This window comes from Clytia hemisphaerica, unplaced genomic scaffold, assembly GCF_902728285.1.
Source record: "Clytia hemisphaerica strain Z4C2 unplaced genomic scaffold, Clytia hemisphaerica genome assembly, whole genome shotgun sequence".
NCBI classification, from domain to species: Eukaryota; Metazoa; Cnidaria; class Hydrozoa; order Leptothecata; family Clytiidae; genus Clytia; species Clytia hemisphaerica.
The window spans coordinates 141088-168338 of record NW_027104226.1 but is presented as its reverse complement, the minus strand read 5'-3'; the positions used below and the strand labels follow the sequence as shown (position 1 = coordinate 168338).

At 35.7% G+C, this 27251-nt stretch overlaps 1 protein-coding gene across 1 annotated transcript; it reads right to left on the bottom strand.

Annotated features, from left to right (window-relative positions):
* Positions 1-1200: 1200 nt before the first annotated feature.
* Positions 1201-22856, bottom strand: LOC136815845 (inner centromere protein A-like). Its single transcript, XM_067072295.1, has 10 exons — positions 22587-22856; positions 9582-10181; positions 8788-9000; positions 8324-8532; positions 7887-8134; positions 4021-4104; positions 3559-3668; positions 3197-3460; positions 2481-2690; positions 1201-2168 (listed from the first exon to the last, which is right to left on the bottom strand). The coding sequence occupies exons 1-10, from the start codon at positions 22724-22726 to the stop codon at positions 1598-1600; spliced, it is 2649 nt and encodes an 882-aa protein (XP_066928396.1). The 5' UTR covers positions 22727-22856; the 3' UTR covers positions 1201-1597.
* Positions 22857-27251: the final 4395 nt, after the last annotated feature.

Below are 27251 nucleotides of genomic sequence, written 5' to 3'. Positions count from 1 at the left end.
ATTCAGCCCGCGTGAGAGAAAAGGAAAATAACTGACTAGACTGAGTTAAGTCGTTTAGCATGCTAGACTACCCATATCTGAAAATGAAGCCAAAAAAGGTTATCGAGGAAGGCTTTTTTTTAAATGACGTAATTGCTGACTGACGTCAGCAAAAATTCAAGGACTACCCGAAAAAGTTTATTTATATCAAATTAAATAGAGGACCTTTCAATGTCCAAATGGATAGCTTTGGTTGAGAGTTAGACTTACTTGACATTGAATATTGCGTTTTTATGACCCTTCGAAAGCCTTCGGCTAATTGGGTTGCATCGGGCATGCCCATGATGATAAGCACTTCTAAGGGCAAAATTTCCCACCCTAACCATACTCGAAAAATTATTGTAAAATAAGTTTGCATCAGATCTAATTAATCGTATCTAGTACCCGAGAGGTGCATTATTGAATTTCACAAAAATAAACGTCTTTGGGTGGTCCTGGAGTTTTTGCTGCGTCAGCAATTACGTCATTTTTCTGCATTTTTCAAAAAGCCTTCATCGGTAACATTATTTGGCTTCATTTTCAGATATACCTTATTGGAACTAATTTTCGCGGGAACTAATTTTCGCGGTCGAAAAAAAATTTCCGAAAAATTGCATTTCGCGGGTTTTAATTTTCGCGGTTTTTTCCATTCAGGAATTTTCGCGGGTTTTAATTTTCGCGGTTTTTGCCTTTTTTTGGACAAATTTCTTTCATTTTCCTAGAGATTTTCCAAATTTTTCGATAAAATTGGAAAAAATTGTATTTCGCGGGAATTAATTTTCGCGGTTTTCGACTCTCAAAATTTTTCGCGGGTTCAAATTTTCGCGATTTTGACGAAAAACCGCGAAAAACGCTAAAATTAAAACCCGCGAAAATTAGTTCCAATAAGGTAGGTTGTAATGTTTTTCTAAACGAACATGAAAAATGCTTTCCAACGGTATTTAACATGACATACGTACTTTGGAGAAAAAAAATCATTTTAGCCTGGGAACCTGTTCTGGTCTGTAAAATACACAAATAGGTACCAATTTTTGGGGTCTGAGATTTAAATCCATTTTTGACCCCTAAACTACAATTGTGCTAAGTCTCATGCTTGTACGCCTTTGTGCACAATGTTAATGACTTTTGGCACATTTAGACTGCACTATATTATTACGATTATTCAATAAAAGCAAGATAAAGTATTCTATTTACTTGTATTTCCCTGTCGCTGCAGTTGACGAGAAAATTTGATATTTACAAAAGTATAAACATAAAGATTGAATGAATAGCATGTAAGTGTAAGTTAGGAGTTGTAAGTAGCAACTTAACAAATAGGATATAAAACTTCAATTCGAGATCTACGCAACTTCGTTGATGCCTGGGAAAATTCATGCACTGAAAATATCCACGGTACTATTCCTTTCAAAAAAAGTGCTATCCAAATTTAAAACTTGATTAAAAATCACATTTAAATTAAAATAAGAAATAACACATTATCTAAAAATGCGTTTACTATATAATATATAAAATATCCGTCCTATGCTATATTCCTAATAGAACGTAGAAAAGATACAACTTTCAGAATAACGGTTAAAAACTATCGATACACTTTCGTTTTGAGAATCGGCGAGTCCCAATGCGCTGAACTAGTACGTTTAAAGTAACGTTCTTTGTTTCTGAGGAATATTTTGTCTAATCTACATGGTTCCATGCAGTTAATAAATATATCGTCTGGGTCAACTTGGTTATGAAATTGATACAATAATTGCGATTTGAGTTCGATACCTTGGGCCCATGAAGGGATTCGTCTACAAGGTTCGGCTTCATCGTCAGTTGAATCATCGCTATTCAAATCATCGATATCATACGAAGTGTAAGTCGATTCGCGTAATTTCAACGGTAAACCTATAGGAGCTTTAAAAGCTGGCTTCACAGTTCCCTTCACTGCGCCATTATTGGGAGAATTTTTATAAGTTGCTTTAACGATATTTTCTTTGCCAACGACAACAGAAGGTGAAAAAGTTTTGTTTTTGGCGTTTTGCGTGGTGAACGTATTGTTTTTCTTCAAATTGGAAGCTTTATCTGCTTCAATTTCGCGTTTTTTATTTGCTTCTGCGATTTCTTTCTCAGCTTGACGAATACGTTGTTCTTGCTTTTGTTTCTCCAGCCTTAAAAGTAGGTAAAAAGTTTAATATTACGGTGACTTCACTTGATGTTGAAAATTCCCTAAGTCTCCTTCTTTCAATGTGCGAATACATACTTATTTTGACCGGGAGAGGGGGGTACTTAGGCGAAATGGGTGCCGGGTATGTGCGACCCATGAGGGTCCCTTTTTTCACACGCTCAAAAGTCTCTCAAAGGGGTACAAAAACCATTAAGATCGTCAAGAAAAGGAATAGAAAATCCCGGTTTTTTGGTGTGGTGCTCGCTAGCAAAAATCGTCATTTTTTTAAAGAATTAGACGATGTTCCACATTTTACCTTTCTCTTTCGCGTTCTTCTTTCAATTTTCGTTCAACTTCTTGGCGGTGTCTCTCTTTCTCCTCAAGCTCTCGTATCTTACGCTCTTCTTGAAGAAGTTTGTCTTTTTCTAATTGCTTCAGACGATCTTTCTCGTCTTTTTCAGCTTGATGTTTTTTCTTCAGCCTCTCTTGCTCTTCATACTCCATCTTACGTTTCATCATCTCACACCTGAAAAAAGTCGAAACGAGAAGGAAATCATTCAATTGCTTTAGTCATAAATTATCAACAAAATAAAATAAAATTTTGAACCTTGAGCAATGGACATCGCAATGTCTGCGAAAATTTCGTTTCTTTCTTTTTGAAGAAATTTCCATAACGCATCCCCTAAAGAAGAAGGGGAGTTCTAACCATGTTCTGCTTTGTGTTGAATTACATTATGAGAAGAAATTTTGGCGAGAAGAAATTTTGGTGCAATTTGGCGGAATTTATTTTTGCGATTTAATAAAATTTCTAAATTTTGGCGAGAATTAATTTTGGTGAACGAACCATTTTTGTTCAATATTTTAGCTGAAAAAAAGAGAGAGGAAATAGGGTATTTAGGAGAAATAGAGACTAAATTGAAAGAAAATTAAATTTGGCAAGAATTTATTTGAGCAAATGACCTACATATTTAAATTTCTTTCCGCCAAAATTTCTTCTTTTTAAAGTAAGTAAATATATAATGGTATTCTGACCTGCGTTCCTCTTCTTCAATCTGAAGGTGGATTCTCTTTTGTTGTTGCTCTTCCTCCTTAAGTCTTCTTTGCTCAGCAACCGCCGTCTTCATCTCACGCAATTCTCGCTTTTTTTTGTCTTCTAGCTCGCGAATTCGTTTGATCTCTTCTCGATTCTTTTGGCTTTTATTATTTCTCATTTCCATCTCCTTTCTTCGACGCTCTTCCTCTTCTTGGCGTTTGGCTCGAATTTCCAATAAGCGCTTTTCACGTTCATCGCGTTGTCTATTAAAAAGTAAAGGTGACGAGTGTGAATTGACCCTTTTAAAGGAAAGGAATCTATAAACATTTAAATACCAGTGAAATTTATTCAAAAATCTCACTTTTTCTTCATTTCCATGAGTTTCTGTTTTCGTTGGTTGGCTTCATCCACAGCCTTTTGTCTCTGCTGTTCCTTTTTCTCCAAATCTGCTGCCTTTTTCTGATATAACTCCTTAAAATTCGAAAATTTAGATAAAAGCAATTAATCAAAATAGTGGGGATAAACCCCTGTGTTAAGTGCACACACCTCTAATGACTACAAAAGTCATTTCAGAGATACATTTGGTATTTCAAATAGTTTTATATCAACTCAATCTTTTTAAATCAATTACTTTTTGTTGAGCACATAAGAAGTGAGGATTTGCGGACTAAAAGAAATTGGCATATTCTTCCTAAGTTTAAAAGACCTCAATAAATGTAGGGTGTAAAAATCAGCACTTAAAATCAAGTGAAATGGTAGGTGGGAAGGGAGGTTGCACTAACCAGGTACCTCAGAGAATTATGACTTAGAGATAAGCACTTACCTCTTTGTTCTTTACTCTTGGAGGAGTCGTTCCACGATTCAAAAAGGATTTTACACCACTGACAATGTTTTTCCCGGAAATAGGCTGAAACAAAATTACAAAATAAATAATCTTACTGCAAGCAACAGATATATATGCCAAATACCTACATGTACAGTAAATCGTCAAACAAATAACAACAAGCCCTACTTAATGATCTGAATCCTCTAAAATGGAAACCCTCATACTATACTCAGGCCTAGCCATGAACAATACCTTGCGTGTGCCAAAATGGCACTCCATAAAAAATATGTTATAAATAATTATCCTTGCAAAACATACACGGCCTGGCCTGTTAATACATAACACAAATTTGACAAACAGAAAAATAGACTTGTAATCTATTAAGGATTTATGTTAGGAACAGATCATGCTGATTACCCTCTTAAAATGTGCCATAGGTTATAAAAACTTGAAAAAACATCAATTTTTAGGGTAGGAACCATTTTTGGTTTCCCTACCCGGGTATTTAGGGTCCACCAACTGCTCAAAGGAGCCACCCTAGGAGTGATTTTTTTCTTTGTCAAAAGATAGTCATGTGACCCCTCATTGGAAAAAGAATTTCATGCAGATTCCAAAAAAGGTCACAAGTAGTGACTAAAAATGAGGTTATAAAAAGTTATGCCTGCTAAAAAATGATGATTTTGTGATTTTCCCTCTAAAAACGCATGTTGAGTATATTAAGAGCCATTTTTTTTAAAAATCTTCAGAATAAAGAAAGTGTGATACCTCACCCTCTTAGATTTTGATGAAATTTTGACCAAATGATCCATCACACAAGAAAATAAGACCATGAAAATTTCACCTTGATATCTCAAGTAGTTTTGAAGATACAGCGTCTCAAAGATAGGCTACTAAGCGAAAATTGACCCCTAAAAATCATGAACTCTGGTGGGGAGCAGATTTTGAAAGCCAATGAATTTTTATTCAAGTACATTAGAAAGCTGATTTACAGTGGATTTCAAGAACTTTTTGTAGGGAATCAGAAAAAATCAAATTGAGTCTCCAAAATTTTCCCCGAAATCTTTAGCATCTCCTGTTAGAGGGCTTCAAACTTTGTGTAATCTGGGTTTTTAGAAGCAATTTTAGCTGTCTGCTGATGGTCCTTGGAGACTTTTTTGAAGCAAACTTTTGACCTGGAGTGGTTTCCTGGTAGGTTTTGGCCCAAAAATAACATTTTCAGGATTTCTATTTTTGCGTAACCGTCAAAAATGGCCGAAAAATTGCTATATTTGGCAGATCTGGAGCAAAATTCAAGATGGCGTATCTTTTTTGAACCCCCTACAAATTTTTTTGAAACTTTCAGTAATGCTTTCTTAGTAGGTCTAGTTTTATAACCTCAAAAAATCTCAGTGGGGCCTTGAAGTCTCTTTAAAGATATGATCGATTGAAAATTTGCTTAACTTCGTTGTTTTTTTCCCTCCTAAAAATGCTAAATCAGGCCCACTTAAGGGCTCCTAAAGGTAAATTCTTGTCAAAATATGGTTGATCTTCTCTAGCCAAAACTAATCATTGGCATTAAGGGAACAAACTGTAAAAAAATTCAGGTCATTTCCATTAACAGATGACATTTTTATGACTGTTTCTTTATTTTTAAGTATAGAATATGTAAAAAAATGAGACTGACATCTGCCTTCCTACCATTCCAGGGCCTATATTTTCAGGAAAAGCCTCAACCTTTCAAGTTTGGTGAATATTATTCTTAAATATAAGCACTTTTTTTTTTTTTTTTTTTTTTTTTTTTTTTTTTTTTTTTTTTTTTTTCTTTTAGTACTTACTTCAACTAAATGGGTTTAACAGTACTTAATTCCTATTCAAAAACTTTTTAGACTCATTCAGAAATCCTACTTTGACAATAATTTGCGCTTTACCGCAAAATTTCTAAGTCCAAGTGTCGTGATTAACTTTAGACTGTCCAATATCTCTATATTTGTGTACACTGACAGCCTTACTTGTTGATTCTTAAATAACTAAGCAACATTACTAGGGTGATATTTTATGAGATACTGCAAACAATGATGTTTAAATCTTCTGGACAAGAAATATTGGAACACCCACACACACACCCTGAAGACTCTTAAAAAAATGGCTCTTAAGCTCTTACAACTGCTTACAATCATTTCCCTATCCAAATCGCTATACTTTGATCAATACTTTCAAAAAAACCATACAGAGTTGAGTAAATCAGACTTTTTGTCATAGGATAGCAGTATTTTTTCAAGAGCTCAGTAAGTACATGTATGAATAAAATGGTACTCAATAAAAACATGACATTCTTGAGCAAACAAATCCAAATAACTTTAAAAAGTTTATAAAACCCTCCAAAGAAGTCAAGGTAATTAAACTTGAATAGGCTGATAAAGTCAAGGAGCAGAAAACTGAAGCCTTTACTGAAAAAGAAAAGGCAAGTTTGAGTGAAGAGTCAAAAAAGTACTCATTATATTGGAAACTTATCTCAGGCCCATATAACTCAGGCCCATATAACTCAGAAGAAGAAATTACTTAAGAAGTACGTAGAAATAAACTTGGATGATAAACTTAAGAACAAAATGATGTATAATGAAGTGAAATATGCCAAAATTACATGCATGTCTCTCAAGCGAACAGCTGCAGTCTTTCGTTTGAGAAAAGATTATTGCAACCTCTCCAGAGAAGAGTATGTTTAAAACTTGAGCTCTTACCTCAGTATTGCACGTTGTTGCTCTTAGACAACTATTGGAGATCTTAGAAATGTTATTATACATGGAATTGTGGGTAAGAGGGATGATAGTAAATCACTAACACTGGAACTCAACTCTCCTTTACAAGGTCAAGGGGATGAAACAATACAGTCAAAAAACTTGTTATATTGGGGAGCAGTAAAGTCCAAAGACTTGTGATATTGGGGAGCATGTTATTGCCTTTTGGCATGAGGGTATTGGTAATGAGACAAAATGACATTTAGGAGTAGTAGAAAAGGTTCAACCAGTAACAGTTTCATACATGACACAAACTGATAAAAGCAGACACAACTGGCCATTCCCTGAAAAAAGTTTGAAATAATTAAGACATCTGTCGACCAAGTAATTGCGACTAAAATTAAAGTCCAATATCTAGGAACTGTGAGGATAAGATGTTGTCAAAAATACCTCAATTTCAATTTATTAGGTTTAAAATCTAATAGCAAAGGAAGTACCCTTCAAACTCTGTAAAATATCTTTTGGATAGTATAAGGTTTGAGAGGTTGACAGACTTTCTAACTTTGACTGTTCTCAATTAGAGCAACGAAATTTCTTATTTGTCAAAGAGCTCCTTTATCCTTGGTTTTATAGTTTTTAAATTTTTAAAATGATCCTGTAGATTCAAAATGTATGATATCAGTAGAAAATAAGCACTTATTTCATGTAGGTCTTCCAAAAAATATAATGAAAGTATGAATTAATTGCAAAAGTATGAATTTTTTAAGACATTACACGACTACACTAAAAAAGCCTCTTTCAAGAGCAATGTAATGTACTCTACAACCTTAACACTTCATTTTTGATGCATAGCCAAGATGTTTTTCTTAATCTACATTAAATTACCTTTCAAATGAGGGGTAACTTGATAGGTTTTTGAGAATTCTTTTTTTAGGCAACCTAGCAGTGAGATTCCAAAGTGGGCGTGGCCTTAAAGGCCCCGGTAGGGAAGTCAAAAAAGGTTTCTACCGAATTTGTTCTACTTTTTCTGAAATTATACATGTTTTGGCACATTTTGAAGGGGTAATCAGTTTATGATTCCAAAAATCCATTTTTAACATAGATCCCTAAATCTATTTCACAGAAATCTTCCATCTTGTCAATACTCACTTTGATAATCTTTGGTCCTTTTGAAACAAAAGATGCTGGTGAATTTGCTTTGACATCATCTGATATCTCAAAGAGTTTGGAGTTGTATCTTTCGTAAGATGGTGATTGTGCTTGTTGAACCATCACCTTGTATGTATCTCTTCGCCCAGATGTCTCCATTCCTTTAGAATCGTTTACACAAGATGCTTCTTGTTCAGCCATATTTTGAGTCTGCGACTTATGATCAACAGACTGAGGTTCAATTACTTCTAGAAATCAAACAATGCATATAAATAATGGTGTCAGCTTCAAGACATAAGACTATTTCTTTGGATGATGAAAATGCTTTTGTGCTGATGGTAATAATAGTTATCAAACACTCCTGGCAAAATGCATAACTTACTTAGGTCAATGAGAAACAACACTGTAAGGTACAGGAAATTGAACATATGAGTTACCTTTCTGTTTCAATTGTAAGATTTCTTCTTGCTTGATATCATCAATAGTATATTCCATAGAGTCGTCAGTAGTCTTTTCATCACTAGCTTCACCACTTTCACAAGAAGTTTTTGGTAATGTATGTGGAGTTTGTGGGATTAGGGTGGTTCGTTTTGGGCTTGAAATATCTTCCAAAGATACAATTAAGTCTTTGGCTAGAGTTGATGGACTAAAAAGCAGAGTTGAATGAAAGTTTGTCATGTTACACAAATAACAAAAAGTATAAGGAACAATTTAAAATTTAAAAAGTCTGTTTTTCTTAATCCTTATCTGGAAGAAGAAATTATCTTTCCAAATACTGTAGGTATAATTCATTTAATAACTGGGTACTGAAGAATTACATACTTTTCAAACACATTTCTAGGTTGCAGTGTAATACTTTGCAATAAAAATGCTGTATAAGAAGTAAACAAAAAGTGTTTACCTTGGTGATTCAATTTCATCAGGTGAATCTTGTTCAAGCACATCAAATCTAATGTCGTTCAAAACACTCTTTGACTTAGTGATAGTTTTTGGAGTTTTTGGATCAAGGGATGCTTCTTTAGGAGTGGACACAGAATTGCTTCTTTGGGGATCTAAAGCCATTTCTATTGGAGTTGAAACTGATTCAGCCCGTGGGATCAGAGATACAGATGGGCTAAAAAGATAAAAACAATGTTTATGTTAAATTGATTTTGTTTTCACAATAGCTCTATTAGAGGGGGGGGGGGGTAAAACCTTAAGATCCTTGAAACCTTTTCTAAGACACAATCATAGATAATGCACATTCGAGAGGAATCAGATGTTAAAGATTTGGCAAATTTTTCATGGTTAAAAGACTAACATTGCAGGCTATCAAGACTAGTAAGTAAAGTAATAATAAAAACAATCAATGTTATCGGATAAAGCATGATAAGCAAAAATTCTGGAGAAAAAAAATACCACAACAAGTACAAGCACACAAAGAAGTATTTTTAAATTCATTTGTAAATAATATATAAATACAATCAGTTTTTGGATTTAGTATTTTTGCCAATATTACACATAAAAAGGTACCTAGAAGAATACGTACTAAATTTTAAAGAAAAATGACCTGACTTTGTGCAAAAAGCCTAAAATAGATGAATTTTTCAGAAAAAGTTATCCAAATATAATTTCAAGAAAAAACCCTAAATTTTACTATTTGATTATCGCCCTAATAATATCAGTAATAAATGTAGTTAAAATAAAAATAAATACCTTGACATTTTCATTTCATCATCTGCTAATTGGTATCCAAACAAACTTATTTTGACATCATCTAACATGTTGGTGGGGTGTGAAATCGATTTTTTGGATGTAACCTTTTGTGTACTCTTTGCTAGTAGTTTGATAACAGAGGCAACATGAGGCTGTATAGGGTGATTGATAGGAGAAATTTTAGATATGGTGTCATCAACAATGTCTGCTGCATCATTGTATGCAAGAGTTGATTCTCCAAGTATAGGGCTTGGTGTGTCAAGTACAATTGTCGAGTTCTTTTTGTTCTCGATACTTTTATTCAAATTACTTGCTCTTTGTTTGGCAATGCGCTTTGACTTTTTTAAGGGCCTTGGCGCTGATTTCTTTTTTCTAGGCCTTAATGATCTTGTTGATGTGTTCTGAGTGTTGTCAAAAACTGACACATCCGATATCTCAGCAATTGTAGACATGTCATCAATCTTGAATTTCTTGTTTTCAGACTCGTCCACGAAGGTGGATGAGCATTTACTTGGTGATTTGATTTGATCATTTTGTGATGATAATGCAGGTCTTTTGCGCTTGACACCAGGGGTCTTTGGTAAAAGGGAAAGAGAGTTCCTGAAAATTAAAAATATATATTAATTAACATTACTAATGTTAATAGTAGCTTCTGAAAAATAAAACTTTTAACAAACTGCTAGCTTCAAATTAAAATAAAATTTTGGATACATCAAGATGATGACAATATTGGCAGTAAAGGTGTCATAAAATTTGACTCATTTTCATACCACTGGTAAATAATTGGCACAATTTTGTTTTTTGGACCTTGGGGCACAAGGTACCATTTAATTGCAAAGGTAAAATGACCCAATAACATCATAGATTTGGGGAAAACTTCAAAAAGGATATCTTGAGTTTGAAAAGGAGTTGGGAGATTGTTGACCCCTTATTGGATTGAGCATTTTAAGGCAATAATTTGGGAGAGTTTTTGAGGCTTAGAATCACAACTATGATAATTGCCTGAATTCTTGGGCATTTTTGGTTGATTTTGTTGAGGTTAGCTAAAGGTTATGTAACACTTTCTTAAGTGCTTTTAGATGGTCAACTGAAGGCTTTTGGGCTTAATCGCACGATGAGCTATTTTTTCTTATTTGGCGCGCCTTCAAAGAGAGCAATTAATCGTTAATTGCATCTTTTAGAGAGCAATTAATCGTTAATCACACTCTTCAATGCCGCGCCAATTTTACAAAATTGATTTTAATGTTTTTTCTTATGTTTTTTTTTTCATCGAACGTTTTAATTCCTTTCGAAATTAGTTTTGTGAAAAAGAAAATCTATAAACAACAATAAAAGGAAAACTTAAAGAGAAGAGAAAAATGTAAAACTTTCAGTGTAGTAGTGAAACAAATTGTGCGATTAGCTCGTAATCACATAATAACTCGTACAATTTGAAAAATGCACTCGTGATTTTTTGTTTCGAATTTTCCTCGTCCTTTCGGACTCGGAAAATTATTGACAAAAAAATCACTTGTGCAATTATTCTCAAATTGCACTCGTTATCATGTGATTACATATACAAATAAACTTCTGATTCACAGTAATCTGTCAGAATAGGCCAATTATAGGAAAAAATCAATAAAAAGTTTTAGAATAACTTTTAACTTGTTCACAGGGCTCACAAAAATACGTAAATCTATGAAACAAAAAGCTCTAAAGAGACAAAAGTCTTAACATTCTAAGCTGATATTCATATCCAGTTATGAGAAGATTGCTTCAGGTTTTAGGGCTGCATCCTTTTCTTTCGATACTATTCTAGGGCTATTATTGAGAAGATTGAAAATTTTTGATTGGAAAATTTTCGAAAAATTAACAAGGGGGGGGGGGCCGTTTATTTGGAACCTAAGAGTAATATTCTCTGTTTTACAAAATGTATCAACACATATAGACCCTTAATCTGAATGCTGCAAATTGACAATTTGAAAATGTTGAGAGCCTTACTCAAAGTCAAGGCATGATTGGATTACCTGAGGCATTTCTTACAAAAATAGCCATATCAACATTAGTCTAATCAAATTGGACATTTTTTTAGTTCTAAAAACTGAATTTTTTATATAGCTTTGAAAAGTTTTGCCTGTATTTGCTGCGAAATTGGGTCATTTTAAAGAATTTAAGGGAAAGAAAGATACTGTCTATCGATTATTGGAATCAATTGATATCCAATCCTATCCAATCAATAGATAGGTGATAGATTAATCATCAATTTGACTGTATTGAGTGGGAAAGACTGGTATGGACCAAAAGGAGATAAAAAAGCTCTGTTTTCGGAACTAAATAAAATCCTGCTTTTGGAATTTGACATTGGCATTTTTGAGACAAGATTAGAGTTTTCACTCATTTCCCAAAATATTTTCCTGATAAAGATCAGGACACTGTCAAATCAAATGTACAAGAAATGGATGTTTTGCACCATTTTCAGTCATGGTTATATTTTGAGCTGCTGTAGAAAAATCAGTCAATTTTCATATTATATAATTCACACAAAAAATTTATTCAGGTTATTTTCATTTCATTAAATTTATCATATTTGTTCAATGCAGGTCATTTTGTCAATGTTTACATTTTATACTCAATGTAGGTCATTTTTGTCAATGTTTACATTTTATACTCAATGTAGGTCATTTTGGTAATGTTTATTTTCAATATAGGTCTGTATTTTATACATTGTTTACATTTCTACCATTTTGATGAGTCATCACTTTTTGGTGTCCAGTCCACATGAGGCTAGACTAGGGCTTGCATGCTTCTTCATGTCATTCACAATCAAGCTCACAAGGAGTAAGGAGCTCAAATTAAAACTCTAATTTTTTCAATATGGTCAACATTCAATACTTTCAATAGTCAAGTTCAGACTTTGAAATTCAGACAAAATTCACAATGCTTTCATGCTGGCAGGCTGGTAGGTTTTGCTTTCTTGTTTTGCTTTTCTTTCTGCCTTTTGCTTTTTGCCTGTCAGTTGTGGCCATTTTGTTTTCATAGCATGCTTTGGCGGCCATCTTGGATTTTCAGCATGCTTAGGTTAGGTCATCTGGACTTAGATTTTCTCAAACATTTTCAATATTTATTTTTCTAATCAATTCAATTTCAAGACTTAACTTTGTCAATCAAATTTATTTAATTTAAATCAATCAATCAAATACTTATTAGTTTATCATATTTTATTTTCAGTTTGAACATACGTCAATCAACGTTACAAATACCTGTCGTCTGAATTATTGACCCCCTCAACCGCTCTTGGGTAGTCTCAGTCATCATTTCGACCCTCATATAACAACATTCAAACAGCATATGTTCACCTATGACTACACGACCAAGGCGTTCAACACGTAAAGACATTCACTACTCCATGTTCAACAACACAGGACGTATTGTCGAGAAAATTGATTCATCAGTTGGAGATCACAACCTATCTTCAAATTATCAAACCATCATGACTGATCAGAGTCCAACAAAGGAAGAGATACTTCACCATGTCAACTCCACAGCACTCATCACTGATGTACTTACCGGATTAGAGGAACTTACCGATATCATGAATGAACACAATATCAGTACAAGCTCAGACTCTGATAACAATGAAACAATACAATCACTCAAAGATCTTCGTCGTGACATCCGCCATCATATGAACCAACTAAAAGTCCTCAATCCAGAAGTTCATGACGTTCACTCTAAAACCTATGATTCAACCATAAAGGAAGTCGGTGAGTTCATTATTGAATGCAAAAATCACAAGACAACTCATCAGGCTCAAATGGAGAAGGCATTGGGTGATCAAACCAAGTTACAAGAAAAATCACAGCAATTTATTGTTGATGACACAAACATTCTTCTGAACAGACTTGAAGTGATTTTCAACCAGAATCTTAACGTGATGTCCGACACAGAAATTCTTCATCTCAAATCACAGCTATCAGATCACGACAAATCATTACGAGTTATTTCCGAAAAATACCAAGAACTTCTCAAAACACCATCAGCCAACGTGGAATTGGAATCTCAAATATCAGAAATTGGTGAGAAGTACATTGAGTTGAGCAACCTAAAAGGAACCTTTATTGATTACCTCAATGAACAGTTTACAGATCGAGAGATTGAAAAGTACAAATCTTTCAAAGAATCCAACCTCAACATCAAGATTGAAAAATTTTCAGGGTATGAATCAATAGACATTTATACGTTCAGATCAAATTTTGAGAAAGTTCATCTACGAAATACGCCAAAGAAACTCTTACCTGATTTACTTATAAACAATCATTTATCTGAACCTGCCTTATCACTTGTTAAAGGCTTAACTGACATTGAAATTATCTGGAATCGCCTAGTTGAAGCTTATGGCAACTCCAAAATGCTTGTATCTCGTAAACTTGCTGACATAAAGAAGTTGGATCCAATCAAAACCAGACACGATCCTGCCAAAATCTTACGAACTATCACTGGACTGATCAAAGTACTGAGAGACTTAATTTCTCTTGCTGAGCAACTAAAATTGAAAATCAACTTTACTACGGCGATTGTTTGGATCAAGTGTACCAACTCTTGGACGACACCAGATTGGACAAATGGCTAGCAACAATCTGTGAGGAAGAGATCACTGAGAAACAAAAGTGGTCAAATCTCATCATCTTCCTGGAGAAGGACGTCAAACTTCTCCAGCAAAAGCAACTCATCAAACTCCCAACCAACAAAGACGATAAAGATGGCAAGTCAAAAATCAGGCAAATCAGGATATGGAAGTCATCATGTCCCACCAAGTCAAGACCCTGAACCAGCTTGCTACTTCTGCGACGGCAAATGTCCATCTGAGCATATTCAAACAAGAGGACCATGGGGGAAGATGGTAACTCAATATTTTGCCTGTAAACAATTTGTCGACAATACTCCACGTGAACGACTGTCAACTCTGAAGCGCAAAGGATTGTGCTTCCAATGTCTACTACCCGGAGCAAAATTGTCAGAAGGCAAACACAGAGATGGAAGGTGTCAATATGAATTTGTCTGCAAGCACCCAAGTCATTCATCATGGACTGTTAAGAAGCACGTATTAGTCTGTGATGATCACAAAGATACAGATGACAATCAAACTCTTCTTCAACGTTTTAAAGACAAATTCATCAATCGAAATCAACAGCTTCCAACCTTCGTCAAGGAGATCAAAGTCTCATTTCACACTGACTGTCACATCAATGCCATGCCATCTGACAACATCCATCATTCAAGCCCTGGCATCTACCTATTACAACAAATTTTGGTCAACAATCAGAAGTTCACAGTATTCTTCGACAATGGCTGCAGTGACTTTGTCATTCGAAAATCTGCAGTCAACCGATTAGGATCATATGCTACCCAAATCTTCAGTGGAAGTGTCAACATTGGTGGTGTGGGTGGAACATCAACTCAATCCTCACATGGCATCTATCTTGTCAACCTACCTCTGCACGATGGTGACATGATCCCGATGAGAGGTATATGCCTTGATCAGATTACGCAAACATTTCCAGTGTATCCTCTCACACCAGCAATATCAGATCTACAAAGAGCCTACTCAACAACTGGTGATGTATCAAAACTCCCATCGCTTCCACAATCCATTGGCGGAGACGTCGACATCATGATTGGCGTCAGGTACTTGAATGTCCATCCCAAACTCATCTTCCAAATGTCAACTGGCTTATCAGTATTCGAATCTGTTTTCAATGGTCCAGACGGTAGAGGTGTACTTGGTGGTCCACATTCATCATTTGACGAGATCCACAAGAAGCATTACAACACACTCTTCAATCTGAGGTTACCAATGCTGACCTACTTTGCATCCCTATCATTCATTGGTCACGGTAATGACAAATTCGACATCAACCCAGAAGTCCATCACATCACATGTTCGATCTTGCAGAGAAGACAGGTAGTGAAATTCTATACCGATGCGTTAATTGTCGGAACTGCAAGGATTGCAAGAGCCACGGTGCAACCGAGAATATCAGCATCAAAGAAGAGGTGGAGCAACACCTCATTGCCAAGTCGATTCACATCAATGAAGAAACAAACATCATCACAGCAAAACTTCCATTCACTCACAACCCGGATGTAAAGCTTGCACCCAATAAAGACAAAGCCTTGAAAGTATATCAACAACAATTACGCAAACTCAACAGGAAGGAGAACCTCAAAGACAAGGAGGATATCATCAACTCCGAAAAAAAGTTACAAAATCTCGGATTTGTCGATTATGTACGCAATTTGCCAAATGACATTCAACGTCAACTTCAGATTCAGACGAAGCATTTCATCCCATGGCGAGCGGTATGGAAGCCAGGATCAGTCAGCACCCCATGCCGAGTCGTATTTGACGCCTCATCACAGACATCAACCGGCTTCAGTTTAAACGACATCATTGCAAAGGGTCGCACAACAACATGAACCTTCTCCAAGAAATCGCTATTCGCTTCTTGATCCACAGAGCTGCATTCACCACAGATGTATCCAAGATGTACAACACTGTCAAATTGTGTGAAGAACACTGGTGTTATCAACGATACGTATGGCAAGAGGAGCTTGATCCACAAAGAATACCAGAGGAAAAGGTGATAAAGACTTTAATTTACGGTGTTCGATCCGCAGGGAATCAATCTGAATATGCCCTCCGAGAAATTGCCAGACTATCACAAGACCTGTATCCAGAGGCATCCAAGATCATTCTCAATGATACATATGTAGAGATGATTGCGTCAGTGGAGAAAATTCAATCGAACTTGCACGTCAACGCTCTCAGGAGCTCGAACAAGTCGTCAACAAAGGTGGATTCAAGTTAAAAGGTATCGTCATCTCAGGAGAAGATCCACCAGAGACAATGAGTGAAGATCAACAGAGTGTAACCGTTGCAGGAATGAAGTGGTTTCCAAAGCAAGATGTCATCTCATTGAACATTGGGGAAATGAACTTTGCTCCAAAGAGAAGAGGAAAGAAATCAGCATCATCAACCAACATCATCCCTGACAAGCTAACAAGACGTCACTGCGCATCAAAAGTCGGGGAAGTTTTCGATCTTCTTGGAAGAGTTACTCCCATAACCGCACAGTTCAAGCTTGATCTTCATGACCTTGTTATCCAAAAGTTCGACTGGGACGATGTGCTTCCTGATCACCTTCGCAAACTTTGGATCAACAATTTTGAGATGATGCAAGAAATCAACCAACTTAAATATCAAAGGACAATCGTACCACCTGATGCTATCAACCTTGAAGTTGAGACCCTGGACTTTGCTGATGCAAGCCAATCCCTTGTATGTGTCGCAATTTATGCAAGATTCAAGCGCCAATCCGGAACCTACTCATCTCAACTCGTTTTGTCGCGATCACGGATTGTCCCAGAAGGAATGTCTCAACCACGCGCAGAGTTATATGCTGCCTTACTGAATTCACACACTGGCGAAGTTGTCCGAAAATCACTTGAGAATTGGCACCAATCTGCAATCAAATTTTGCGATAGCCAAATCGTTCTTCACTGGCTCAGCAATGACAAAAAGACGTTGAAACAATGGGTTCGTAGCCGAGTTATCGAAAGTTTACGTTTCACACAATCCAATCAATGGTTCTACGTTCAAAGTGATCATATGATCGCAGATATTGGAACTAGAAGAGGACCTTCAATCCCTGATGTCGATAATGATTCTCGTTGGTTCAAAGGAGATCCTTGGATGAAACTCAACTATTCGGAAATGCCAATCGTCAAGATTTCCGATATCAAGATGTCCAAATCTGAAGAGTCTCAAGCAGCCGTAGAAATTTATCACTCTGAGGTTCATCACTCCAAGCAGTCAAACCCAATTATAAGGATCATGGATGAAGTTAACAAACGTCTGGAATTCAGCAACTACCTGATATCACCGCTCAAGTATCAGTTTCGAAAAGTCGTGAACATCATGGCAATCATCTTCAAATATTTCAGAGCATTGAGGAAAAGAAGAAAATCGCCAACCAATTCACCACTTCCTCTCAAAGCTGATTCGTCATTTGTCTTCCTAGTTGAGGAGGACATAACATCTGCAAAGAATTATTTCTTCCGAAAAGCCACCCAAGAGATCAAGAAGTTTCTACCATCAAAAGGAATCAAGGACATCACATCAGAGCAACACGGTATCCTGAAGTACACCGGTCGGATTCTTGACACTAATGACATCACAATTGTTGGCAGATTTACCAATTCAATGAGAGACTTATCTTCATCAACATTCCGTGTACCTGTTTGGACAAATTCTCACCAGTAGCAGTAGCAATTGTCAACAACATCCATTGGTATCACATCACCGCAAAACACATCCGGTGTGGAAACTACTCTACGATTTGTTCATCTTCAAGCCTACATCATTGAGGGACGGTCACTTGTGAAGATGGTACGCAGATCATGTCAAAGATGTCGCTATCTGTTGAAAAGAGCCGTAGACGTTGCAATGGCACCGGTCTCCAGACACAATCTCACCATTGCCCCCGCCTTCTATTCAACTCAAGTTGATCTTTGTGGACCATTCGATTCATACTCAGCACACCACAAACGCACTACAGTCAAGATATGGCTTCTCGTTTTCTGCTGTGCCACAACTTCAACAACAAACATAAAAGTTATGGACGATTACAGCACTCAGTCGTTCATCCTTGGCTTCACAAGATTTTCATGTGAAGTAGGATATCCGAAAACCCTACTTTGCGACGCTGGCAGTCAACTCATTAGAGGCTGTCAAGACATGCGGTTCAGCTATCTCGACGTCAAACATCAACTCTTCATCAGTAATCAAGTTGATTTCGAAGTTTGTTCTGTTGGTGCTCATAACGAACACGGCAAAAGTTGAACGAAAGATCCGTGAAATCAATTCATCCATCAATGTTGAACACCGACAAAAGTTATCTACACTTCAGTGGGAGACACTTGCTTCCTCTATCGCCAACAGCATCAATAATATGCCCTTAGCCATCAAGGGTACAATCGGAGATCGGAAAACCTCGATATTCTAACGCCAAATCGCCTCAAGCTTGGTCGAAACAATGAAAGATCACCAGTTGAACCAGTTCAGCTTGTAAGCAATCCGAGCAAGCTTGTGATGAAAATTGTAAGATATTCAGTTCATGGTTTGAGAATTGGCTTTTGTCACACGTCCCAAAATTACTGAAACAGGAGAAATGGTTTACTACGAGTCATGAAATCAAAATTGGAGATATTGTTTTATTTTTGAAAAATGATTCGAAATATCTTCAACGTATCAGTATGGAAAGGTTGTTAATGTTGAATTTAGTTCCGATGGTTTGGCTCGTCATGCTAGTGTACGTTATATGAATGCTAATGAGAAAGTATTTCGTGAGACACGTCGTTCCACACGAAATTTAGTTATCATCAATCATGTCGATGAAGTTGATTTGTTTTATGAATTGGGAAAGAACACTTTAAAGAACTTTTCAAAAATCAACTAAAAATTTTTTTTTGTCTTTATGGGGGGAGTGTAGAAAAATCAGTCAATTTTCATATTATATAATTCACACAAAAAATTTATTCAGGTTATTTTCATTTCATTAAATTTATCATATTTGTTCAATGCAGGTCATTTTGTCAATGTTTACATTTTATACTCAATGTAGGTCATTTTTGTCAATGTTTACATTTTATACTCAATGTAGGTCATTTTGGTAATGTTTATTTTCAATATAGGTCTGTATTTTATACATTGTTTACATTTCTACCATTTTGATGAGTCATCACTTTTTGGTGTCCAGTCCACATGAGGCTAGACTAGGGCTTGCATGCTTCTTCATGTCATTCACAATCAAGCTCACAAGGAGTAAGGAGCTCAAATTAAAACTCTAATTTTTTCAATATGGTCAACATTCAATACTTTCAATAGTCAAGTTCAGACTTTGAAATTCAGACAAAATTCACAATGCTTTCATGCTGGCAGGCTGGTAGGTTTGCTTTCTTGTTTTGCTTTTCTTTCTGCCTTTTGCTTTTTGCCTGTCAGTTGTGGCCATTTTGTTTTCATAGCATGCTTTGGCGGCCATCTTGGATTTTCAGCATGCTTAGGTTAGGTCATCTGGACTTAGATTTTCTCAAACATTTTCAATATTTATTTTTCTAATCAATTCAATTTCAAGACTTAACTTTGTCAATCAAATTTATTTAATTTAAATCAATCAATCAAATACTTATTAGTTTATCATATTTTATTTTCAGTTTGAACATACGTCAATCAACGTTACAAATACCTGTCGTCTGAATTATTGACCCCCTCAACCGCTCTTGGGTAGTCTCAGTCATCATTTCGACCCTCATATAACAACTTATGAAAAGATATCTCTTGACTTCCAATATTGTTTGTTGGTAAGATAAAAAGTTCGAAACTTGGATTCTGAAGGTCATGTTGATCTAGCTTATCATGGTAGGCTTATCAAAGTGCGGTCCAAAGTTGGACAAAAAATTATCCTAAAGCAAAGAACAAAAAATTGTCTTGTGATCATAACTCTGACTGCTTTGCTCTAGTGGGCTGAAATTTTACAATTGTCCAGCAAGACAGGGTGATATGATATTCCTAGAAACAGATTTAAAAGGGTCCTTAGAATGACAATAATGGGGGGGGGGTCTTGATCCCTCTAGAAACTATGTAAGTTGGTCTAATATCGACATCCCTTGTCTTATTCCGACACCCTTCTTTAGAGACAGGAATTATATGAAAGCTTGAATCACTGATTGAAAAAGGATTATTCCTTCTATGACCACTAAGCAAAGAAAAACAGTTTCAACCTTTCTATCAATTCCAGCTTGATAAAAAGGGTGTCGGAATTAGAGGAGGGATGTCAACATTAGACCAAGTTACGGTAATAAATGGTCCAAAATATAGACAGAATATTGGGTCATTCCATTTTTAAACCATAGGGGTATTGACAAAATTTTGCAAGGGGTCTGAGCTTTGATTTTCCAAGGGGGTTCTCTCCTCTTAAACTGACATCAATACAGTAGTCATTTTCCAGGCCCTTTTTCATAAAATTTCACTTTCCAGGGGTGTCAACCCCCAATTTCCAGGGAGATAGTTTGTTATCCAAAATTTCCAGGGGGTTTGTGAAAAAAAAGCCCATAGCCCATTAGGCGAGACCAATTTGATCAGTTGTTTTACGGGCCCGACCGACCATGAAATTCCGAAAATTTAAATAAAAATAAAATTGATTTTGGTAGTACATTTTTATTTTCATTGCTTTACAGACTGCCAAATTTTCAAAATTTTGGTAATTTTTCCAAGGTTTTCATTTTATGTGAGAGCTTGACCTTTTTGTGTCTTTTTATTTTCTATTGTTAAGATGTAGTCGTTTATGCTGCCTTTTCAGGTGATTTTATAGGTGAAATTCTACTTTTATTTTAATTTTTTGGCCATTTTACTGATTTAGATTTTTTTTCTCCAACCTAGCTATGTTATTTCTCATAATATCCAGACGATCTCAATCGAACGGAATCGACGATCGAACCAGTCGAACCAAATCGAACGCAATCGACCGATTGAAATTTGATTGTCGAACGCAATCGAATCTCAATCGAACGTCAAAATTCTGGGTAATATTTGATTGGTTCGATTGTTGTTCGACTGGTTCGATCATCGGCTTTATTCTTGCAGCTTCCCAACATCCAAGCTCTCAAACATCACAAGCCGAATGAAATTACTTTCGATTTCCCGTAGAAATTATGCGATGAACAATCCGGGGGTCAATGAATCGATGATCGAACACAATAAAACACCAATCGAAAATCAATCGAATCTGAAAATTGCGGTAGTATTTGATTGAGATTCGATTGTATTCGACAATCGAATTTCAATCGGTCGATTGCGTTCGATTTGGTTCGATCGTCGATTCCGTTCGATTGAGATCGTCTGGTAATATCTCCCTAGACAGGAGACCCGTTGGTGTTTTTTTATAATTTGATGTACACAAGACGGGTTCGAGCTGCGAGTCGAATTTTGGACTCACATTTTTTACAGTTGAAAAAGCGCAGGACTCACTCACTAAATGAAAATGAGTAAACAATAAAAAATTGCGCTTTTTTCCATAGCAGTTTGAGCATAGAAACTAAAACAGGGTTCAGACAGACCTTCGAAAATAAAATTCCCTGAGTTTCCCTGAATTTTAATCAATTTTCGAAGGTTTTTTCCCTGAGAAATTCCTCATTTTAGCTATTTTTTCCCTATTTTTTTCCCTGAGTATCAAGCAAACCATAAAAACTAAGCAGAGTCAAAAGAGATGTATCTTTAAACAAAAGGCACACAAATCAAATGGTAAACCTAAGGTAAAAATTAAAGCTACAAATACTGCATATGAATAAACACTTTAAAACTAAAAAAACTTTTAAATCTGTTTTTCCATTCATTTTTCAAAAAATAAAATTCCCTGAGTTTCCCTGAGTAGACTGGGAAAAATTTTTTTTTTCCCTGGGTTTCCCTGAGTTTCCCTGATTTTTCTGAAAATTTATCATATTCCCAGGTTTTCCAGGTTTTCCAGGGTCTGACTGAACCCTGTAAAACAAACATTCATTGGCTAATTCATCAACTGTCATTTGGAGTTGGGAAATTCAAACTGGCAGCCCAAACCATGCTATTCATTTTGCCATCAGTTTATCAAAGAAGAAATCATAGCATGATTCCCAGGCTAAATATCCCCCATGCCATCTAAAATTTTCAGCTTGCCCTGACTTCCAGAAAAAAAGTTATACCCAAAAACTGTTTTTGGTCCATTTTAAGGGTGGTGCACTTTTAGTATATTTGATGTGCTGCAGCAGCAGTCTACATTATAATATTTTGTCTGCCATTTTGTCTCCCAAAAATTTCTAGAAAATTTGGTTACACAGGAAAATGTCCAGTAAAGACACTCAACAAAATGGCAGGTTCAAAATGCATAAAACATAATACATATTGCATAATGCATAATATTTGAAGGCCTTGCATACCTTCCAAAAGCTTTTCTAGCCTCCTCCTGAATTTGCTCCAGCCAAAGAAAATTATCGTCCATCAACTCAGAAAGTTGATCAAACTTTTCTTTGGCTGCTTCAAAAATTGAGATAATACATGCTGCATTTGTATCCATCATGGTTGCTGCCAAATACTTTCACACCCACAAATCATCCAACAATATATACCATTGATCCAATTCTGCCTAAACACTAAAGTTTGCTATCTATTTTGACAAAATCGTCATCCATGTTGTTGTTTTCAGTTTCACTTTTAAAATTTTGAATTTTTGGCCCGTAGAGGCTCTAAGCCAATCAACTTCAAGGAAACGATAAACAACGTTTACAGGGAATCAACTAAATTGAAAAGCAAGTAAGATATTATTTCAAAAAGTAGCCACCATTAATAGTGAATTTAGATTTATTGAATAGAAAACACTTAAATTGTACAAAATTTTTTGATTAAATTTAAAGAAGCAGTAAAATATAATCATTAAGTTTTCCAAATCTTTACCTGTTACATTACAAGAAATACAACATTTGTTTTCTCTCCGCCCTCTCTTGCGCCCTACAAAGTGACCCCGAAAAGGAGTTGTGCGCCTTACCGCCGTCGCTGCGCCACCAACAGGGGCCTTTAAGCATAAGGTGGTTGAATATGGTTGAATATATGGTTGTTATTTTAAGTTTAACGTGTTTTTCAAGATTTAAAGTTCCGGCGAGAAAGTCGATTTTGGGTTTTATATCTTTAATTTTTAATCGAATATTTCAATTTGGGAGGGGTTGGCAAGGCCTTGCTTATTGCATATTGGACTATTTTTGAGTCTTAATAAGTCTAGCGTTAAAACTCAGAGTTAAAACTCTACCCTTCGAACCAAAACTTCCCGCGGTGAATTTCCCTATTTCCTCAAATATTATGACCTCTGATTTTAGGATTTTTTAAAAAGAAAGTACACACCAAAGGCCAAGTTTTTAAAAAGAAATTATTTATTTATTTGAGCTGTGTATACTCACGCGTCACGGTAAAAAGAAGCCCTTAGGGGAATTAATATAAGAGAATCGCAGCTAGGTTCTATTCTTTTCATCATTATATCAATCGGGCGGGGTGTGTTTTCGACCGCCGGAGGCGGTTTCTTTCATCGACCGCGGAGCGGTGTATTCAGAGACGTTTTGTATGGTGAAAAATCTCGCATATTTGCGCGCGGTAATCCGTTCTCTAAAGTCACGGAAAGCTGACGAAATCAACAATCTCGTTTCTCTATCTTTGAAGTCTCTGAATAACACTCGCTCGGAAAAAGTAATTATCTTCCTTAGATTTCTGTATGTGCAAAGTATTACGGAGATAAAACAGTTTTTAAAGGAAAAAGTACAATATACTCCATAGTTTTTCGACGCGACTGTTACAACAGCATGAAAACAGTGTCCCCATGTGAATTTGTTCCTTTTCAAAAGAAGATCAAGAATTAAAGACAAGACTAGGGAACCAATTAGCACTTAAAAGTAATTATTTTTTAATTATATTTGTATAACTTTAGAAATACAGCTTAAATTTGGGAATACATGTAGCTTTTCATGTGTTTATTAATTTGGATTGCAGTGAATACAAAATCAAAACTTTAGCTCAAATATTTTGGGTATTCACTAAAGTTAAGAGTATGGAACACAAAACCTAGCATGAAAGCTGAAAAAGAGTATGAAAACTCAAAACTAGCATGAAAGCTAATATGAAAGCTCGAAAACGTAGCATGAAAGCTAAAGAGACTATGAAAGCTCGAAAACTTAGCATGAAAGCTAAAGAGAGTATGGCCACTCAATCATCTAATGTGAACAGTTCAATTGAAAACCACCTGAAAAAGCAAAGTATTCCCAGATTTACAAATGTTGTAATTCGTGAGTACATCTTCCTAATTCGGTACGTTCTACCCCAGGGACATACAGTTGTGCGATTGATTCGTTCATTGATCTTTTTTACCATAGTATATTTGGTCTCTTAGACAGAACTTACGTTAACAGTCACCTTTTGATCTCTCTTCTTGATGTGTGTGACAAATATACAGAATTAAAAACTCTTCACAAAGATCGCATCTATAAAGAATCAGAACTTAAGTATCTAGTGTCTAATGAAGTTCGCGCATCCAATTTGGAGCCACATTATTGATCACTGTCCTAGTTTCAGAGCAAGAGATTGTCATGCCGAGTTTTCACAAATTTTTCAAGAATCTGTCTTTGATTTTAGAAATGACTTAGAGAGGATAATGTTTTGTAGCACTTATAACTTCAATCAAATTTGCATAAATTGTGGCCAACATTGTGTAGACTCGGTCTCAACATTTTTGCAATATTTTTCTTGGAATGAAACTATAAATGATGCAGTGATCAATGATGGCCAGACTTATTATTTTCATCGAATTTGTTAGTTCAAGAAATTGTGTGTCAAAATTGTCAAACCAAAATACCTGCAAGTAATTTAGACATTGTTCCATCGTCAGTTTTGTTTATTGAGTTTGCTGAAAATCTCATGAACTTGGTGAAAATCCATAGCTCTCTCAAAATCAGAAACATTTCTTATAGTCTCAGGTCTTCAGTTCGTAATCATGGGGCCCACTTTACAATTGCTTCGTTTGATTCGAATAGGAATAAATGGTTTTATATTGATGACCTCTTAGAGAGCATAGAAGTTTATCATTGTTTTGAGGATATTCAGTATGTTGCTCTCTCAAGAGCAAAGACTTTAGATAGTATTTATATTGAGCCAATGCCATATGAAAGATTGAAATCCTTAGCAAAAAGTAAAAGTTTGAAAAAGCGTTTGGATGAAGAAAGCAGATTACGTCAACTTGGTATGACAAAGTAATCAAATTAAAGTTTTTATTTACCAGCCGTCTCCTCTAAATAGTTTGTATATAGATTTCAGTTTTTGTGATTCTTTCATTGTTTTTAAAAAAGTAAAGGGAAATGTGGATATTTTCCTGAAAATTTGTTTATTTATCATTTTAGTTTCTTTTAATAACAAAAATTATCCTGTATCTTTATACAGTGGCAAAAGTGACAGAAAGAGGAAGCAAACTGCTGCTGATGCTAAGATGGATGACTTTGATGCATAGCTAGCACTCAAAGTAATAAACACCACCAAAGTTCAAGTTCTTCTCCCAACGCCAGTGAAAGTTTGAATAACAATGAGACACCGGTGACTCCTAAAAAGCAGGCTGTTGAAGGGATGGTCAATACACCATCACGTTTGTTTGGGTCTCCTCCACACTCTTGCCGTCCCCAAGATTTTCACCTTCCATTCCACCCAATGCCAGAGGTAAGAAAAAGTAAAATTCAAGAACATTTTTCTTTAATTTTTTCTCAAACATTTCAGAAATGCATTTTTAATTCTTACCAGCTTTTACTAAATAGTAAACCCATTAAATACAGTGGGACTGGTTTAAGTAAATGGTTTATGTATAAAGTCATTGCCTGGTCATGAAAAGTTTTGCGTTAATGTTATTTCTTGTGCTTATGTCAAGCCTTCTCTTTCAACACAGGGTATGCAAATGATTGTTACTATTCTTCTTTAGACATCCTTGGATTTGTTGGCGTAGTTGCAACGATCAGCCAAAATCAAGCTCGTACCAGAAATTTCTTCACGGTGCATCTCAAAACTGGCAAAACTGATTTTTGCAAAATAATAATCAGCAACCATAAAGACATCAAATCAATAAGGCAAAAATTTCTTGACGCCTTTCATAACAAAACTGCCATCCGTGCCGGCAAATTAGTACCAGGGAAAGAGGTATATTTTTTTAACAGCTACTCTTCAATCTCGGACATTGATGACAATGAACTCAGCTTTGGTTTAAATGATGCTGATGCTGTGTCATCTTTCTGATATCGATGAGAATGGAACGGTTCTTTCAGCGGTTGGAAAAATCAAATATTCAGGTCCCACTGAGATGAAAGAATATGATAAGTTCGGCAAAACCAAAACAAGTCTTATGCGCCCTTGCCTTTTCTCTGATGGCGTGAAAACTGTCAGTTGTCCCTGGGGGAGACTTTGTTCATCTGGTTAGAGAAAACACACTCTTCAATTGACTTCACTTTCCTCAAAAGTGATTAACGAGGAGATTTGTCTTGGTACCACTTACTCATCTTCAATTTGTTACCTGACAGCAGATTTGGACGTTGAATTCCCAGAACAGGTTCTCAGCGAAGTTGACTTGTCTACCAAGCTAATAACAACGCCTGTTATAGCTAGCGTTAAAGTGGACAACTATTGGTCATGTAAATCATGCCAAAAAAGGTTAGCACCATCCACACAAGGTATGACTTCCTGTTCTTCATGCAGTAAGGATTTCAAGATTAGTTACCTTAAATTGCATCGAAATCTATTTAAAGTTGTCGTATTCGTTGAATTTGATGCTCCGGAAATGACAGTGAAATTATCAAACAACATCCTTATCGATATGTTCGGTCAGAAACTCTGAATAATATCGACACAGAAAGGTATGAACGACCTCAAGCTCAAGTTGCTTAATTCTGATTTCAGTTATGAAGTTGATGTTAAAAAGAAAATAGTTATGGAAATTGTGAAAGCTGAAGAAAGTTAAGACTTCTTTTTTCGCACAAACTTTTGAGAGGTTAATCTCTTAAAGAATCCTTAGACCATGATTATTATGCTTCTAT

Excerpts from the sequence above, each read along its gene's own strand:
- LOC136815845 (XM_067072295.1), bottom strand. The coding sequence starts at position 22,726 with ATGATGGATACAAATGCAGCATGTATTATCTCAATTTTTGAAGCAGCC. Across the intron at positions 10,182-22,586 it reads GCTAGAAAAGCTTTTGGAAG|GAACTCTCTTTCCCTTTTAC; the intron begins GTATGCAAGGCC and ends TTTAATTTTCAG. Across the intron at positions 3,461-3,558 it reads CTCATGGAAATGAAGAAAAA|ACAACGCGATGAACGTGAAA; the intron begins GTGAGATTTTTG and ends ACTTTTTAATAG.